The 20863-nt window shown below is 39.3% G+C and overlaps 1 protein-coding gene across 4 annotated transcripts in view; it reads right to left on the minus strand.

Moving 5' to 3' along the window:
• The window catches only part of SEC24B (SEC24 homolog B, COPII coat complex component), a 99063-nt gene extending 79098 nt beyond the window's left edge, over positions 1–19965 (minus strand). For all 4 annotated transcript variants that reach the window (XM_042935719.1, XM_042935718.1, XM_042935717.1 and 1 more), the window contains exon 1: positions 19755–19965. In XM_042935719.1, the coding sequence (XP_042791653.1) occupies positions 19755–19881 (127 nt within the window). In that variant the 5' untranslated portion in view covers positions 19882–19965. The remainder of the gene's footprint in view (positions 1–19754) is intronic.
• Between the last annotated feature and the right edge of the window lie 898 nt (positions 19966–20863).

Here is a 20863-nt window from a genome sequence, read left to right on the forward strand (position 1 = left end):
TAAATCAATTTTCAAAAGACTACTTAAAAAAATAAATAAACATAAGATCAGCTTAAATGAAAAGAAAATGGTATCCAGGACAAGTAAAATATTTTTAAAAATTTTATCTTACTGTGACCTAACAAGAAACACATTTTCTTCAATTTTACTTATTTATTTAGAGTGTGAGCATGCATAAATGGGGAGAAGAACTGGGTGGGGAGGGAGGAGGGAGAGGGAGGGAGAGGGAGGGAGAGGGAGGGAGAGGGAGGGAGGGAGGGAGGGAGAGGGAGGGAGGGAGGGAGAGGGAGGGAGAGAGAGAGAGAAAATCCCAAGCAGGCCTTACACTATCAATATCAACACGGAGCCGGATGTGGGGCTCTAAGTCATGAACTATGAAATCATGGCCTTGAAATCAAGAGTTGGACGCTTAACCAACTGAGCCACCCAGGTGCCCTTTTTTTAAAAATTTATTTATTTACTTATTTTTTTGAGAGAGAATTTTCTTCAAATTTATTTTTTAAATGTTTTTATTATTTTTGAGAGAGAGAAAGAGAGAGACAGAGCATGAGCAGGGGAGGGGCAGAGAGAGAAGGAGACACAGAATCTGAAGCAGGCTCCAGGCTCTGAGCTGCCTTGTCAGCACAGAGCCTGAAACCGGGATTGAACTCATGAACTGCGAGATCATGACCTGAAGTCAGACGCTTAACTCACTGAGCCACCCAGGCGTTCCTCTTCAACTTTAAAATGTATTAGATAATTCTACTAACTGTAGTAGGGTATAATACCAAAACTAATATTAAAGTTTAATTTCTTCTACACATACTAAAAACTGAACCTGACAAATATTACAAATACAGAGGTTACACACACCTATGCTCTTTTATTTTTAACAAAATCTGTAAGTTATCGAAATTTCAGTAGTATTAGCACTTGCATTTGCCTGTATTTCCTATAATTCCCTCAGCAAAGCAACTGTGGCAGTTTTAAAACGTGGTCCCGAAATTCTTTGATACTGTTCTGATTAAAGGGTGAAATCTGTCTCCTTCCTTTGAATTCGAGCAGGGTTTGAATAGCTTCCACCAATAAAGAATGGCAGAAGCGAAGCCGTGTGACTTCCCTGCTTGATCAGAGACAATTCAGTTTCTACGTTGTTTGAAGGAACATGTGCATGTGGACCCCTGAGTAGCTAGCTGCGCAGGAAGTCCAGTTATTCCACAGCTGCCATGGTCTGGGGGAGTCAAACCACATGGAGAGGTCACATTTAGGCACCCAGGTTTGAACTCCCAAGTTTTTGAGTCATTCTAGCCCAGGTGCCAGACATGTGAATAAATGAGCCTTCCAGATCATTCTAAACGCCAGTCATCAAAACACCTTTGAGTCTTCCAAGCTGAGGCCCTAGATATCATAGAGCAGAGAAAAGCCATCCTGACTCTGCCCTGTGCAAATTCCTGATCAACAAAATCTGTGAGCATAATAAAATAGTTGTTTTCGACTGTTAAGTTTTAGAATAATTTGTTATATACCAATAGCAACTGACACAGCAACTAATTACTATTTTTAAAAATTCAGAATCCAGATTCTAAAACTGAACTACATCCAACTTACTTAACACAAAAATGTACTATATTGTTAAAAGTCCAGACATCAGTTTCGATAATTCTTACAAAAGAACATGTTATCTTTAAATCAGTTGAATATAATTATGTGTACATATGTACAGAATGCACTAAGTTGTCCTATTCCATTAGAAAAATAGTTCCTTTGTAGATAACATATTACTTGAGAGCTGTAAAGCTTACGTAAAACATAGAAAAAGAGTTGAATCAGGTACACTAGGAAAGAATGAAAAAAAAAACTAAGGGCTGAAAACTAGGTTTACTAGGAGAGGTAAAAACAACTGGAACCATAGACACATGTGACAGACCTGCATTACCCTATATGGTAGCCACTAGCGACACGTGGTTATCGAGTACTAGAACATAGCTAATCTGAATTGAAAGTGCTTTAAGTATAAAACACACACTCAGGGGCACGTGGGTCGTTCAGCTGGTTAAGCGTCCAATTTCAGCTCAGGTCATGATCTCACAGTTCTTGGGTTTGAGCCCCGCGTCGGGCTCTGTGCTCACAGCTCAGAACCTGGAGCCTGCTTCGGATTCTGTGTCTCCCTCTCTCTCTGCCCCATCCCCACTCATGCTCTGTCTCTCTCTGTCTTAACAGTAAATAAAACATTAAAAAAAAAAAAAAAAACAAACCTTTGTAAAAAAAAAAAAAGTATAAAACACACACTCAATTTTAAAGAAATGATATGAAAAAAGTAAGATAGGTCAGTAACTTTTAATTTTTTATCTTCTTAAAGTTTGTTTATTTTTTTGATAGAGTGAGTACATGAGAGAGAGAGAGAGAGAGAGAGAGAGAGAGAGAGAGAGAGAGAGAGAGAGAGAATCTCAAGCAGGCTCCGTGCTGTCAGACCAGCTCAGGGCTGGATCTCATGAAATGTGAGATCATCCACCTGAGCAAGATTAAGACTTGGATGCTTAACCAGCTGAGCCACTCAGGGTGCCCCTCTCAGTAACTTTTTAATACTGAACATGAACACATGTGAAAATAACAACCTTTTATATATTGTGGTAACTGGATAAACTGAAATTGATTGTACTTATTTCAGCTATTTTAATATGACTTCCAGACAATTTAAAATTACATATGCAGATTGCATTAGACTCCTACTGAATACAACTATAAGACAGAAAAATACAAAGAGAAAAGGTGAATTAATGTCAGCATATATGGAATGCTTTCAATCTAGGCCTAAATATTTATTTTTTTAAATGTTTTTATTTATTTTTGAGACAGAGACAGAGCATGAGCAGGGGAGGGGCAGAGAGAGAGGGAGACACAGAATCTGAAGCAGGCTCCAGGCTCTGAGCTGTCAGCACAGAGCCCAACACGGGCTCGAACTCACAGACTGTGAGATCATGACCTGAGCTGAAGTCGGAAGCTTACCCGACTGAGCCACCCAGGCGCCCCTAGGCCTAAACATTTAAATTGGACATCAGTAGAAATATTAATTACAAAAGTATTTTTAGGTACTACCAAATTTCATTAATGCTACTAATTAAAAAAAAAAAAGAGAAATAACTGGTTTTCTGGGATTATTTAGATGTGCATCTTTCTTTGTGAATTCAAAATGGTTCTGTAGCATATAAGAAAAGACTGCTGGTATTTTACAACTACTAAAATGGAGAGAGACAAAGATTGTGGATGAAAGGATAAATTAGTTATATATGTAGATAGTCAAAATTTTGAAAAATAACTCTAGGAGTATTTTTCTTATTACAAATGTGATATACAATAATTGCAAAAAGGAGTATAGAAAATTATCAAACAAAATATCATCCATAATCTTACTACCTGAGATAACTGCTATTAATATTCTGATGTATAACTACCCACTAATTTCTTTTAGGATATATCTAATTTAGTTAAGCAAAAGTAGAATTATAACATACATTTACATTATAACATACCATTACATAGATTTATAGAATCTATAAATTAGAATCTATATAATTACATAGAATTGTAACATACCATTACATAGATTTACCATATTTTAATCACTTCTCTATTAATAGCCATTTAGGTTGTTTTCCATATTTAAAAATATTGAACAATATGATAATAAATACATTTGTAGGTTAAGTCTGTGTGTTCATTCATTTTACTCTTCTGAAAGTAATTTCCTATCAGTTACAATAGTTGGGCGAAGTCCCTAGTTAGCAACCTAACTGTATAGACAGACACAGGAGAAACATCGAGATGCCCAGTAAAAAACCCAGCAGAGACCAGAATCAAAGTCGTCCCAGAAGTTGAATTTAGCAGACAAAGGTTTTAAAGCAGCTACTGTAAATATGTTCAAAAGAAGAAAGAAAATATATTCAAAGAATTGAAAAAAAAATCAGTAACTGAACTGATAATATAAAATGAGAAATGAAAACTATTTTGAAAATGAAAATATTCAGAATAAAGCTGAAATAAATATACTAGATGGCCTCAACAGCATAGTGGAAGAAAGAATCAATGAATCTAAAGACTGGTCAATAAAGTGATCCAAATTTGAGGCACCTGGGTGGCTCAGTCAGCGTACGTGACTCTTGATCTCGGGGTTGTGAGTTCAAGCCCCACATTGGGTGTAGAGCTTAGTTGAAACAAAATAGTAATAAATAAATAAATAAATAAATAAATAAATAAATAACTAAAATGATGTAATTAAAAACAGAGAAAACATAAGAAAAGGAAAATTTAAGAAACCTGTGGAACAAGATGAAGCAGTCTAGCATTTATGTAAACAATAAGGTTGAACAACGGCCTCCCAAAAGATATATCCACATCCTAATCCCCAGAATGTGTGAAAATGATCTTATAGGGAAAAGAATAACTATTACATTTTATGACAAAAGACAAGATTAAGTTAAGGGTCTTGAGATTAAGTGGGTCCTAAACGCAAACACATGTAACTTTATAAGATGCATGTAAATAGAAGATATACACATTGAAGAAAAGGCAATGAGAGGGTAAAGCAGAGTGATGCAGCCACAAGGAACGTCAACTGTCAAACAAAAGTTAGAAGAAGGAAGAAAAAGATTCTCCCCTAGAGTCTACAGAGAGAATATGGCCTTGGCGACACCTTAACTTCAGACTTCCAGTCTCCAGGACCGGGAGAGAACAAACTTCTGTTGTTTTAAGCCACCCAGTTGGTAGGATTTTGTTACAGCAGACCTGGGAAACTTGTACAGTAAGGATATAGAACAGCAATTCTCAAAGTGTAGTACACAGAACCCTGGTAATACTGGAGACTCATGGGGGATCCATAGGTACAAACTATGTTCGTAAGAGTACTAAAATGGTATTTGCCTTCTTTGCTGTGTTGACATTTGTACTAATGGCACAGAAGCAATGACGGGTACCATACTGGCCCTGTGGCATAAAGTAAAGCAGTGGCACCAAGCAACTCTAGTAAGTACTGTATTCTTCACTACCATGCACTCATAGTAAAAAAATAAAAGCCATTCCCTTATTCAACAATGTTCAGGATTTACTAGATACTTTAAAAACGCAAAAAAAAAAAAAAAAAAAAAAGACAAAGAAATGGCATACAGATTGGAAAAGAAGAAATAAAACTATATTTGCAGAATGACAGGACTGTGTAGAAAAATCTGAAGAATCTTTAAAAAAGAAAGAAAATAAGTGAGTTTATCAAAGTCACAAGATACAAGGTCAACATGTAAGAGTCAAATGCACTCCTCAAAACAATAATGAACAAATAGGATTCAAAATTACAATAAAAAACAAAACCAAGCATCTAAATGGCTAAGTTGAACGTCCAACTCTTGACTTTGGCTCAGGTCATGATATCCTGGTTTGTGGCACAGAATCAGGCTCTGTGCTGTCTGCGTGGATTCTCTCCCTCTCTCTCTGCCCCTCCCCTGCTCAAGTACGTGTGCATGCTCTCTCTCAAAATAAACAAATAAATACTATTTATAATATCACAAAGAAGTACTTAAAATATAAATCTAATGAAATATGTAAAGGATCTATATGCTAAAAATGACAAAACACTGATGAAAGAAATCAAGGATTTCTTTACATAAATGGAAGGACTAATATACCATGTTTGTGGGCTGGAAGACTTGCAATTAAGATATAAATTATTTCAGTTTTTATCTTTAGGTTTGATGCAATGCCAATAAAAATACCAATAGTTTTTTAATAAATATCAACAAGCTGATTCTGAAATTTCTATGGAAAGGCAAAGGTACTAAAACACCAAAAAAACAAAAACTTTGAAAAAGAACATTTGGAGGACTCACATTCCCCAATTTCAAGGGTTGCTTTAAATGCTACAATAATCAAGAAAGTGTGGTACCAGAGAAAGGACAGATACACAGAACATAATAAAAAATCTAGAAATAGAGCCACAAAAACATAAGCCAACAGATTTTTGACGAAGATGTCAAGGCAATTCAATGAAGTAAAGATAATCTTTTCAACAAATGGTGCTGTCATAGTCCACATTCAAAAGATGAACCTCAAAAAAAAAAATGAACCTCAACACGTCTAAGGTCTCAAAACTTAAGTCAAAATGAATCACAGATCTAAATGTAAAATTTGAAAACGTCTAGGAGAAAATTTAGAATATATAGATAAATATGAGATTAGCAATAAGTTCTTACCTATGACACTAAAAAGCATGATCAGGAACAGAAAATATTGAGAAAAGAGACTTCATCAAATTAAAAATTTTACTCTACAAAAAGCACCAAGAGAATTATAAGAAAGCTATGGATGAGGAGATAATATTTACAAATCACATGCCTAATAAAAGTCTCATATCCAGAATTTATTAAGAATTCTTCAAATCCAACGGTAAGAAAACAGACAACCCAACCAAAAAACTGGTAAAAGGTCTGAAAATAATCACCAAAGAAGATATATGGATGGCAATAAACATTAAGCTGCTCATCATAAATCATTAGGGAAATGCAAATTAAACCATGAAATATCACTACATAGCCATTGTAATGACTAAAACAACAACAAAAAAATAAAAATATCAAATGTTGGGAAAGATGTGGTGCAAAAGGAACTCTCACTCATTGCTGGAGGGAACAGAAAATAGTACTATTTTGCCACCTTGGAAAAGAGTTTGTCAAGTCCTAGTAAAGTTAAATATATACAGCTGACCCTTGAACAATGCAGAGGTTAGGGGCATGAACTCCCTGTGCAGCTGAAAGTAAGGATAACTTTTGACTTCCCTAAAACTTAACTACTAATAGCCTACTATTGACTGGAGGCCTCACCGATAACATAAACAGTTGCTTAACACATGTTTTATATGTTATATGTACTATACACTGTATTCTTACAATGAAGTAAGGTATAGAAAACAAAGTGTTACTAAGAAAATCATAAGGAAGAGGTCACATTAAGAGTACCTTACTGTATTTATAGAAAAAAATCTGCATATAAGTGGATTCATGCAGTTCAATCCTGAGTTGTTCAGGGTCAACTGTAGTTACCATTTGACCCAGCAGTGCTACTCCCACATATTTACCTTTGTGAGCAGAAAACCTGCGTTCACACAAAAACTAGTATATGAATGTTTACAGCAGCTTTATTCACAATCACCAAGAACTAGAAACAATCAAGATATTCAACAACAGAGGATGGTTAAACAATCCTAGTATACACATACCATAGAAAAGTACACAGCAATAAAAGGGAACAGACAACTGATTCATGCAACAGCAGAAATGAATGTAACTCAGTGAAAGAAACCAGACCCAAGAGACATATTTTATGGCTCTATTTATATGACATTCTGGAAAAGCAGAATGACAGAAATGTAGAACAGAGCAATGGTTGTCAGGGCTGGTGGAGGAAGAGATGATGATTACCAGGGGACTACATGAAGACATTTTTTATAGTAATGGAACTGTTCTCTATGATACTGCGGTGGTGGTAGATACTTGACTGCACGGATTTGCCAAAACTCATAGAGCTGTACACCACAAAGAATAAAAGCAAGTTTTACTATCTGCAAATTGTAAAACAACATCCAGAATGTCAAGATAATCTAGGACAGAATGAAGACTGTGACAGATCAATCTAACTGCATTACATGTATGATAACCTGAGTGAAGGATACTTAGGTAATATATACACAGATGAATAGGCACAGATGTAATTATAGAGATGTTTACATACATAATTGAGTATATACATAAATATCTCCTAACTCTGTCTACTGAGAAAGTCTATAAGCAGTGACACCCCAGTAGCTATGAGCACCTCCAGGGCCCAGGTCTTGGTTTCTAAAAACCATGCCCCAACAAAAGGAACTAGGGCTCCTTGGACAAAGGACTGATTCCAGTGTTGGGATAGGGCAAGTGCAGAGTAGAGTACCTTGTAGTGTCAGAAAGTAAGGAAGCAGTCAAAAGACAAAAGGATGGAGGTAAAGGGACACTGGAGCCAACCTGAAAGAGTTCCCAGTGGCCAAAACTCAAAACAACTCGAGCAACAAATATAAATAATGATAGTTTTAGATTATAATCCAAAGAATAAAGTAAATATTCATGAGTCTATAATGATATAAATAAATGACTGCATACATTTTAAAATGGGAGAAAAGGGGTGTCTTCCTTACAGAAATAGTTCAAATAATAAATGTAGAATAAATGAGCAAAAGAGAAAATTACCATCAGAATTCCACAGTAAAAATCACTGCAGGTGCAAGCCACTGAGGAATGCTAAAATTACTGGGCCAAACTTTAAGGAGAAACAGGAATCAAGTATTTCCTGAAGAATATTTGAATTACTGTGATCACTTCAGCATGTGTTCACAAATTATTTGATATGCCTCACTGTAGGAGGTGGAGCTTAATTCTCAACTTACTTTCTGTTGAATGTGGGCTGGAGTTAAGTAACTCCTAACAAACAGAGTAGGAAAAAAAAAATAATTTTGCAGTGGAGGAACCTGGCAGCCCGTTATAGACTAAATGCACCCCCCCCCATATGTATGTTGAAGCTCTAACCCCAATTCGATGGTCTTAAGATGGGGTCTTTGGGAGATAATTAGGTTTAGATTAGGTCACAATGGTAGGAAGGACTCTCATGATGGAATTAGTTTTCTTGTAAGAAGAAGAAATCCCTCTCTCTCCACATGCATGCAGAAAAGCCATGTAAGCACAACAGCAAGGAAGAGGGTCTTCACCAGAACCCAACTATGCTGTCACTCTAATCTCAGACTTCTGGACTCCAACACTGTGAGAAAATAAATGGCTACGGTTTAAGCCACACAGTCTATGACATTTTGTCTGGGCTAAGACATTCCTTCAATCAAGTGCCCAAGGTTAACATGACCAGTAATAAAACAAGTTGATATCATCTGATCCCTAATACAATGTGATAAGAAGGGCACTTCACCTCTGTGGTATTCTTTCTAAAAAGTCATAAATTATTTTTTTTAAGTTTATTTACTTTTCAGAGAAAGCAAGAGGGAGAGAGAATGAGCAGAGGAGGGACAGAGAGAGAGTCCAAAGCTCTGCGTTGTCAGCAAAGAGTCTGACACGGGCTTGAACTCACAAACCATGAGATCATGATGTGAGCTGAAGTCAGATGCTTAACTGACTAAGCCACCCACGTGCCCCAGTAAACTGACAGTCTTAAGAATTCACCCTCACTTAATCATGAGAAAGCATCAGCAAAGTGAGGAACTGTCTACAAAATAATTAACCAGTCCTGTCAAAGTCCTAAAAAACAAACAAAAAGGCTAAGAAACTGTCACAGATCAGAGGAGACTAAGGAGACATGACACTTAAAGCAGTATGATATCCTGAACTGTATTCAGGAACAGGAAAAAAAAAAAAAACAACAGTGGGAAAACAGAAATAAAATCTATAGTTTTCAAAAAAATTTTTTAAAGTTTATATTTTTGAGAGGGACAGAGCACACGTGAGGGAGGGGCAGAGAGAGGGAGACACAGATTTTGAAGCAGGCTCCAGGCTCTGAGTTGTCAGTACAGAACCCAACGTGGGGCTCGAACCCACAAACTGAGAGATCATGACCTGAGCCGATGTCGGATGCTTAACTGACTGAGCCACCCAGGTGCTCCTAAGTAAAATCTATAGTTTAGCTAATATGGTATGTCAGCAATGTTAATTTTCTAGTTTTGATAAAGGTACCACGGTTTTGGAAGATGTTAAGACTTTAGAGGAAGCTGAGTGAAGAACACTGCATTCTGTACTATCTTTGCATCACTTCCACAAATCTAAAATTACTGCAAAATAAGTTTTTACAACATCAAAGGGAAAAAGTGCTGGAAATGACTTACTAAATTGACTGTGACACTATTTTTTAGACAAATGACTGCACCATACAGAACCAGAGTGATTTTCCTAAAAATCAAATCTGATTATGTTATTTCTTTGTTTAAAGCTTTCTAATTTTTTTAAATGTTTATTTATTTTGAAAGAGATGGGGAAGAAGGACAGAAAGAGAAGAAGCCAAGCAGGCTCTGTACTGAAATCTGAGTCGAAATCAAGAGTCAGAGGCTTAACCGACAGAGCCACCAGGCCCCCCTCTAATGGTTTTTCTTGCCATTAATAAAAAGTTCAAATCCTTTAATATGGTCTATAAGACAGTGGAAAGCACCACAATCTCTCCCTGACCCCAAATGTCCATGACCTAATCACTGGAACATGTAAATATGACAGCTTATACGGCAAAAGGGAGCTGACATTGCAGATTGTATTAGGACTGCTAATCATCTGACCTTAAAATAGGGAGAAAAGCTTCGATTATCCAGATGAGCTCAGTGTAATCACAAGAGTCCTTAAAATTAAAAGTACAAGAGGGAGGCAGAGGAGAGGCAGGGAGAAGTGACTACAGAAGACTCTTCAGAGATGAAGCCAGATACTGCCAGCTCTGAAGGCAGACAGAGGGGACCATGAACCAAGGAATGTGGGCACCTCTAAAAGCAGGAAAAGGCAAAGAAATGGATTCTCTCCCACAGTCTCTAGGAGGGAATTCAGCCCTACTGATCTTGATTTTAGCTTCGTTAGACTTTTAACCTACAGATGATGAATTCATGTTATTTTATGTTGCCAGTTTGTGGTAATTTGTTGCAGCAGCAAAGAGAAAATGAATGCAAAGGCCCTGCACGACCTAACTGCTGCTCACTTCTACTTTACCACTCACCACTCCTTCCCACTGTGATTTTCAGCAGGTGTGCCTTAATATACCGCTATATTCAAAGCATTCACATGGGTCTACTGAGGTCTGGTCAATAAAGAAAATGAAATTTTGCTACACTAAAGGTGCCTATCATTATGTTGAAGTGATACAGAATGATGACCTGGTAGAGAGCAAAGCCAGAGCACAACATAAGGAAAGACTGTGCTAGAGCTTTGCTTCAAAAGGCCATCGAAGAGGTTGGTTAGGGCAGAATATAGGTACGCTGCCTTCCTTGTAAAGGGGATCAAATAAATATGTGATATTTTTCTGAAATTTGCTTTTTTCTAATAAAAATTTTTTATGTTTATTTCTGAGAGTGAGAGAGACAGAGAGTGGGGGAGGGTCAGAGAGAAAGGGAGACAAAGAATCCAAAGGAAGCTGGGGGCTCTGAGCTGTCAGCACAGAGCCCCAAACAGGGCTCAAACTTACAAACTGTGAGATCATTATCTGAGCCGAAGTCCGACACTTAACCAACTTAGATGCCCCTGCTTTTTTTTTAATTAGAAATGTCCAAAGTTCAATTTCTTCAAGAATGCCACCAACTAAAACTTTAGCGCTAAGGTAGCCATGAGTATGAAAAGGCCAAGAATCACTGATCCATACACACGTTGACCATACTAAATTTTTCTCAAGCCATGCTTGCTCATCTCTGACCCTTCACACAGGCTCTTCCCTCCACCTGGAACCATCAAAAATCCTCTCTTACCCCTTCATCTGACCAACTCTAATTCTTCGGATCTCACTTCAACTCTTCCTCCAGAAAACATCTGCTAACCCTGCAAGTGAATGCCTACTTAATGGTGCATCTACAGCATCTTGGACCACAATGACAGTACTTTTCACATGGTACTGTAATTGTCTAACTGTAAACTCTCTAAGTGAAAAATTTGAGTCTAGTTGGGTCCCAGCTCTATCATATTCCTAAAGCTTAGCATAATACCTGGCTCATGGAAATCATTCCTACATTTTGGGGAAAAAATTAAGCCTAGTAAATAATCATCAAACACTTCTGTATCAGACATTTCTCTCATCACAATGTATCAAGAAGGACTACATAAGTAAAGAGAAAGAACACAAAACTTTAAGAGCTTTCGCTACATAAAGCAAATTATACTCTAGTACAAGAACAAATGCACGTATCTAAGTTTTTTGACTTATATTATATATAGATCTATATTATAGATAATATAACTATATTAGTTCAAGTAGAAGAACAGCCTTTGAAACGAAAGGAAAGTAATAATATACAGTATTTAACTACACCTAAGGTGTTTTGATACTGCTGCTTTTTACACTCACCAGGTGCATTAGCTTCTACTGCTATTGTAATGAATTACCACAAACTGGCTTAAAACACCACAAATTTATTATTTTACAGTTCTAGAGGTCAGAAGTCCAAAATCAGTTCACTGGGCTAAGGTCAAAGGGTCATGGGCAGACATGGTTCCTTCTGAGGCTCCAAGAGAATCCATTTCCTTGCCTTTTTCAGCTTCTAGTGGCCACCTGCATTCCTTGGCTTATGGCCCTTTCTTCCATCTTCAAAGCACACTACTCCCACCTCTAGATGCTGACTCCTCCAGGTCCCCTCTAATCAGATGTTGTGATTATATCAGGCCCACTCAGATCCAAGATAATATCCCCAACTCTTAATCACAGCTGCAAAGGTTTCAAAAATTAGGACGGAAACATACTAGGGGGCCGTTATTCAGCTCACTGCATCAGCTGTTAATGGCAAGTTTTCATGCAACTATATCATGACTTCTATCACTTCAGTAAAACAAATTTTAAAATTTCACCAATTCTAAGATGCCCCCTAAATTCAGACATAAAAATGTGAAACAAAAGTGTCTTAGAACCAATGAAATAAAATAATTTTACTACATCCACCAAATAACCTAACACAGTGACTCACAAAAAAAGGAGCATCAACAAATAAACACTGAAAACAGGGAAGTTCAGGTTACATACAATCTCTGAAAAGTTTCTACATTCTTAGCCTCAAGTGAGGTATGTCTGTATAAAAGAACATATATTCTAACACATTATCTACTCACTGGTACCAATCTGACCTGAGAAGTAAACAAAAGATTTTTAAGAAATAGTCTATATACTTTTAAAATTTTAGTTTCTTATTTATTTTGAGAGAATGTGAGCAGGAGAGGGGCACAGAGAGAGGGAGAGAGAGAATCCCAAGCAGGTTCTGCACTGTCAGTGCAGAGCATGATACAGGACTCAAACTCACAAACTGTGAGATCATGACCAAGAGCCAAAACCAAGAGTTGGACACTTAACTGCCTGAGCCACCCAGGCGCCCCAGCCTATATACCTTTTAATGGAGCTACTCAGCTGGTCAACCTGACTGATATCATCATATACCAGTTAGATACAGTCTCTGGTTTTCTTTTTTAAAGGTTTTATTTTTAAATAATCTCTACACCAAACCTGGGGCTCAAACTCACAACCCTGAGATCAAGAGTCTTATGATCCACCAACTGAGCCAGCCAGGCGCCCTAGTCTTTGATTTTCTATAAGCATCTATGCTCTCCTTGGCAAGACTACATCATCACAAGATAAATAAAATTTTAAAGATTTTATTTTTAAGTAATCTCTACACCAAACCTGGAGTGCAAATTTACAACCCTGAGATCAAGAGTCTTCATGTTTCACCAACTGGGCCAGCCAGGCGCTCCTGGCCTCTGGTTTTCCATAAGCATCTATGTCCTTCTTGGCAAGACTAAATTATCACAAGATCTATCCAAATGATACATCTGCCTCAGGGACATAATCTCCTTCCAGACACTAGATTCCCACCAAAGGAAAATTGATTCTATTCTTGCTGTAAGCAAACCAGACACAAGAATCCAAATTTATAAGGTAAATATTTTACGGATGTCTAGTCACTATACAAAAAAATTAATCATAAGCTCTCTTTAAATAAATGAGTTTTCTCATCCTCTTCCTTGCCAAAAAAGTAACGTTTTAAATATCGAGTCTTTGTTTCATTAGTCTTTTCCTGAATCAAATTTCAATATATTTTAGAAGTCAGATTCAAGTTTTTCATTATCTTATAAACAATATCAAGGTCAGCAAAATATAAGCTCCTCTATCCGATAAAGATACATTCATACTAACGTGAGGGGCACAATCAGATATAAGGATATAAGAACATCATTTATCCATCACCAAACTACCAAGAAATAGGTCAATATTCAGCCACTCATGCATTTTAACCATTCTTATTAAAATATTATAGTACTTCTGAACCAGTTGGTAAATAGTCACACAGCCCCGACCCTGCTTCCCTGTTGTATCCCACCATGCTGTTTCCTTGCCCCAGACCTTCAAGACCTCATGAACACCATCCTGCTGTAGCATCAAGGCTAGTATACATTCCATCGTCAGTGTATGTAGCACTGATTGTTAAATATTTTGAATATATGATTCCTGACAATTGAGTATCAATAATGTTGCTAAAATAAAAATTTTTTAGAAACATAAAAAACATAAAGACACACACACCCCTACAGAAATCAGCAATTAGAAACCCCAGTGATTTAAAAAATGAGTAATTCCAATCACATCTGTATACCCTGGTTTACTCTCTTCTAATGGAAGGCTAATAGCTACAAAAGTAACTGACCCAGTCACTGCTGGCTGACAGTCTACACAGACATAGCCTATGTAACCATTTGGATGAAATCTTACCGCATTAAGTACATCAGTTCCCCTCTTTGGCTGCCACAATAATGAGTACTAAGAGTAAAGGGACCAAAAGAAAACCAATACCAGTTGAGAACCTACTCTATGCCAGGCACATTACTTTTCTCTACATCATCTTATATAATTCTCACAACAATCCTGTGAAAGTGTCACTATTGTCATTTTACAGACAAATGGGGATATGAAAGGTCACTAACGTATACACATTCAAACAGTTGATAAATAGTGAAGAAGCTAGGCATTGCAGGTTCCAAAGCTCATTTCACAATACCTGTTTCTCAGAAATACTGAGAAAAACAAGCAAGTTAAGACTTGGCCATTCGCTTGGCTCAGCGAAGCATTTTACTACTCCCTCTAGCCTCCCTATTTCCTCTTGCTTTTCCTCAGTTCCTATCACAAGCAGCTTTCAGCACCAATTAAATCCACCTTCCTGCAGCCAGCTAGCTGAGGTAGATGGCCTATTAAAGGAAACCTTTCAAGAGTAGATCTGTTGGAGGAAAGAAGGGCTGGCTGAGCAGTGTAAGAAAATAATAAAAAGACTGAAACAGTGATTGAGCCTTAAGAGAGAGCTGGCCATACACAGATCCTTTCAGGGGTCAGTCTTCAAAAATAATAATGAATATGAAGCCAAGTTCACTTACTCAGTTGAGTGCCTACTGCAGAATATGATGAGGAAAACTCATACAGTCTCTGCCATCCAAAGAATTTATATCCTGGTGTTCTGAAGGAAACGGAATGAAGGGGACTCTCATTTGCTAAATATCTCATTTTGCTAAGCACCAGGTACTTTAAAAATAGTAACTCATTTAATAAAACTCTCTCTACAACTCTAGAAGAAAGGTATTATTATCCCCTGAAACTCAGAGATGTTAAGTAATTATCTCTACAAAACCCTGAGCTGTATCAAAGCCAACGACTTTTTACTAGCCCACACCTTCTGCAATTCCGAGTATGCTTAGCCTACTGGAAAGAGTGGCTTTCCCAGGGCTGAATATAACACGATCTGCTCTAACGTGCAGTGCTAAGATGAGGGTCTCATTTCTAGGAAAGTCCATTGAAGACTGGCTCAAAAATCTGTTCTATTTCAATGTTTTTAAGGATCTAATACTTCAGGGTTTACAGATAATTAGAAAGATGAAGTTAGCTCAAATGCTATAATCAGTGGCAATGAATGTGGTTTACAAAAATCATTACAGATATAATCTCAGAAACCTGAGAGGAGGGACTGCAGTGGGAATGAAAAGACACTGCAAATAACTAATGCGATACATACAGCAACGAAAAATAAAATTTAAACCCACATAAAAGACACTTGTTTATATAAGGAATAATTTTTAAGATCCTTATCTATTAATCAGTTTAGAAAGAAATTATGTATCCAGATGGTTACATTGTGCCGTACCAGTATCTTTACCAGAGGACCTGATGTTTCTGCTGAGCTATAAAGAGTAGAAACCTGAGACACAGATGCTGCTCTGATCAAAAAGAACTTTCTTCAGACACACTAGGGAGCTTTATATCATTTTAAATTTTGCATGTGCTCTCAAAGTTGAAGGGTTTCCTATAACTGACCAGATAGTACTGCTGAGTGAATGGTATGCTTATGCCATTATGGAGTCCAATAATTCCCATTACTATCTCCTCTTTCTCACATTATTAGCAATTGACATGATAAAACTGCCAGCAGTATCATTCCTAATAAAGGCATATGGAAGAAAGAAAACACATTTTCATTTGAAAATGAGCACCATTTGCTTCCCCAAAGTAGAACTAAACAGCAGTGGTTTACTCTTAAATCTGGGTGCCTGCCCTCAAAAAAAACTTTTGAATTACCCCTTTCAATGTAGGTCAGTTGGGAGAAATTTTGGAGTTACCCCATCATTATTGCCAGGATTATTATTTCACCCAGTCTTTCAGGTTTTGAGGACTAGACTTTGGAAAGACTCTGAAAAGGCAGAGTAAAAGTTGAAAAATATTCAACTAACACCTCATATGGAAATACAAATAATTCTAAAAGCCCATATGCTGATCAGTGAAAAACTGAAGTACAGAAATCCAAGTCCACAAAAGGAAGTGTAAGAGAAGTATGTCACAAGCTCAAGTCGAACTATTATATTCAAGTGGGAAAGAGCATGTGAACAGTTAAACCCAGAAAGCAAAAGTGATAAAGACTCAGTTTTCTGCCTATTTCCTACCCTTTCCAAAAAAAAAAAAAAAAGTCTCTGAAAAAGAAACTTTTTACAGTCTCTTAATAGAAAGAGAACTGGACTTGGAATTAGGAAGACTGAATTGGAGTTGATTTAACTAATGTTTACTGAATACCCATTATTTGTTCCAGGGCCTGAATATATACAGCAGTAATGAGGGAGACAAAACTGCTACCCTCACCAAGTTTACACAGGAATTGGTGAAAAACATACCCACTTAACCCTTCCAGATCTCAATTTCCTCTGTACAATTAGGGAAGTGGACTAGGTGTTGTTCAGGCTGCACTCCAAAAACATCTCAATATCCACCTCTATTTTAATCCTAATGGCTCTGCTTTTGTCTGATTTTTCCATCAGTGGTCTATTCACCATTTCCTTCAGAGCAATAAATATGTTTTTTAAAAAGGTTGGATAACCACTAAATAAGTGATCTATAGATACCATTCCAGTTTAACAATTCTGTCTCCTGTAATGTTCTATCCTCATACTTCTGACATGTTTCTTTTTCATCATGCCTGGAATTCCATACAGACAAATTAAAAGGAAAACTATTTCATGCAGGGCTAAAGAATGAACCAAAACCCCAAAGGATTGCTTAATCTTTATCTACAAATGCCAGAACAATGTAGCAAAAATTGTTTTTTTCTAAGATTAGCAAAAAAAGACAAAAACAGATTTGATGTTGCTACTTCTCTACTTAAGCTACTTCCTTCCACCAAAACAACAAAAAATTGACTGTAGTTTTTTATTTTACTTTATTTTTTTGAAGTATAATGGACACATGCTCTATTAGTTTCTGGTAGACTAACAGAATGATTCGGTATTTGTATAAACTGCAAAATGATCACTACAATAAGTGGTTAACATCTGTCACCATACATAGTTACAGATTTTCTTTTCTTGTGATGAGAACTATTACCATTTCCTCTCTTGGCCTAGTTTTTTATCTTAATTTCCAAATTCTTTGGCAATGATACTCAAGGCCTTTCTGCAACCTGACCCCTTTTTAAGTATGCTTTTCAGCTTCAATGCTTTGGGTTCTCCCTATTACCCAGCACACTTCTTGTCTCTTGACAGCTTCTCTTCTAAACATGCCGTGCACTTCCACAATTTGAGACTTTTGTCCATGCTGTAACCTCTGACTCAAGACAGTCTTGCCTTCCTATCCATACCTGTCAAATCCCTCAAGGTCACCGCCAAGTCGAATGTCACCAAAATACAGGTGAATTTAGGACAAAGGCAGTGATTCACTTTCCACTAGGCTAATCTTGAGTACCCAAGTATTAAACATTCCACAAATGCTTTAATGAATTATGTTAAATGGTAGAAACAAAGCATCATCCATATCTGGCTTCTAACGTTCTTACAGACTTAGTATACTCATTACAATTGATATTCTGGCATTTCTTGAGCATTCACAAAACTTATAAGGCTAAGATCAATATCTCCCACTTTAAAAATCATTCACTAACACAGTAATGATGTTACACAGAATCAAGAAAAGGCAATCCTTGGATCACTGTTAAACATGGGTTTACAATATTCTAAAAGACTTGGGATCTCTTCTTAAATGACCATGTGCTAGTTCCTTCACACACAAAACTGTTCAAAAACAAAACAAAAAACAACAATTTATATTAAGTTCACAAGAAAAAAACTGCTCACAAATATCTTTATGTACGTTCAGGACAGGAACACAAAACCTACAACAATGTTCACATTCAAACCCACGACAGCAAACAATGACCACTGGAAGCATATAATATTGCCAAGTATGGTTGATCCAAAGGATACTAAGCCTAAGACATCAACCACTGATTGTCAGGATAAACAGTAACCTTCATGTTAGAAAAGCATAAGCTGTAAAAACTAGATACTGGCTGAACTGACATAACCCAATGAATTTTCATTAACAAACTGGACAAAACAGGTCCATCCAAAAGTCGTTTGTACTAGTGTATTAGTACAGTGTACTAGTGTAGTTTTGTTCTCTTATGAACACAGGGCACTTTTTCTGAAGTATTCCATTACTTCCAAGAGTTCTCATCTAAAATACTATCAAGTCTATAACATGAGTTCCTCCTACCGTGGCTCCATCCACAAACATTCAAATCTCAAGATTAGGTAATGAATATCCTAGAAATGATTATTTTTCACTTGAATCTCCTGCATACTAAAAGCCTACGACCTTAAGCATGAAAGCGGCTTTCAAGTTGCACAGGCTGCTGCCTGTACGAAGGCCTTTCTTTCCTCAAAGCAGGGCCAACTCTGGCACGCTTTTTTATTTCTGAAAGTGAAGCTGAGGGAAAAAAGCCACCCAGATCTAAAGGTATTCGTTTAAATCCGTTTGACACCTGCTCCCTTTACAACGCGACAAGCAAACTCCAAACGCTAGAGCAGCAGCCGCAGCAGCAATGACAGATCCTGAGGCCGAATTGGGTCAGGGTTACGGTTACTCTTATGTTGCATATTTACACCCTTTTGTCTACAAACTTGAGCGCTAACTTAAGTTCCCTACAAGGCAGCGTGCTCGCTGGGCCGCAGAAATCAAAGCAATTTTCCTGACTCGGGAAGGGCACAATCCATGCAGTTCCATGGCTACACCAGTTTTCTCCAGACCACGCACTCTGCGGCCTCGGCTTTTCGCCGGAGAAAGGGTCGCTCCGGGCAACTCGCCTGCGCTCAGGCTGGATATGAGGGTTTTTAAACTGCACCTGGGCCCCTCCTTTTCCACCGTCCCCACTAACCCCGGCCGCTTTCCGGCCTAGGGTCACATTACGTAAACAGCCCCGGCCCCAGCTTTCCCAGGTCGGCCCCCGCCCCCGCGCCAGGGCGCCCCTCCCCCCCCCGTACCACGCGTCCCCCCCGCCCCCCTCCACAGTCCGCCCCCAACGCGGCCTCCGCCCGCGGCCTCGGCTCCGCGCCCCTACCCGCCTCTGCCCCCGCCCCGACGCCCCCCACGGCCCGACCCGGTCCAGCCCGCCCCGAGTGGCCGCCCAGGCTGCCCCGCCGGCGCTAGGCCCCGCGCTCCGCAGGGGCCGCCCGCCTCACCGTTCTGCTGGTGCGGCGCCGGGCCCGGGCCGGCGGGCGCGGCGGCTCCTGAGGCTGCGGCTCCTCCAAGCTTGGGCGGGATTCGGGCGCTGGCGGCCGGATGAGGGGATTCGGCGGGGGCCGACATGACGGCGCTGCTGGCGGCGGCGGCTCAGCTTCAGGGAGGTGGGCGGAGGGAAGGGAAGGCGGGGCCGGAGAGGCGAAAGGAAGAGGAAGGAGCGCGCCTGGCGTCACCGAGGGAGTCGCCCAGGACCGCGGCCGGGTGTCGGCACTCCACCGGGGAGACCCGCTCTGCGGACGCAGGTGCCGGGCCCCTGGCCCGCCTCGTCGGGCCGTGCTGCGCGCCCCAAACCCTGAGTGCGGGGCTCCCGACTCGGGTGGCTCCCCGCACCGAGGCCTTGGGCCGCCGACGCAACGCCCCCTGCAGGTCGAAGCCCGGCAAGCTCAGGCTCGAGGCGGGGTCCGGGGCCGCGGCCTCCCCGCCAGCCTGGCGACTAAACTGCTCCGGCACCGGCGGAGCCCCGGTCGCTTTGAGAGGGAAGGGATGGGCCCCGGTAGGACTCCCATCTGTGCGGAGGCTGCGCGCACGGCGAGCCTGGCCCCGCGGGGTTGGGAGGGGGATCCGCGCCGCACCCTAGCCTCGGGGTGACATCCGCAGCTCAGGGCCACGCCGCACTGGCCTGACCCCACCCACCCTTCTTCCTGAACGGGAACCCTGGATTCACTTTTGGTTTTTCATCTTGAAATTTTCCCTCTCAATGTTAATTCTAAAGGAGATACGGCATTCGGGGTCCCTGTCTGTAGGAAATTGTAATCCTCAGCAAAGGAAGAGGAAACATTTCTCTTTGATAAACACAAGGATCGAAATAAGTGCGTTATTCTAAACTTGTCCCACTAACTTAAATCTAGGGAAGGGGAAGGAGGAAATAGAGCAAGAGAAACTGGAAGACAAACTTTATCTTCCTCATTTTTGCCAAGAGTTGCATCATTCTGTTGATGTTTAGATGAGAAGCTATAGCATCCAAAGCAGAAACTCCGCCTGCATTATATACCTTGAAATCTTTGAATCCCTGGCCTATGCCAGCAGGCTAACTGGCAAGCAAATCTTG

Source organism: Panthera leo, chromosome B1 (genome assembly GCF_018350215.1).
Source record: "Panthera leo isolate Ple1 chromosome B1, P.leo_Ple1_pat1.1, whole genome shotgun sequence".
Taxonomy (NCBI): Eukaryota; Metazoa; Chordata; class Mammalia; order Carnivora; family Felidae; genus Panthera; species Panthera leo.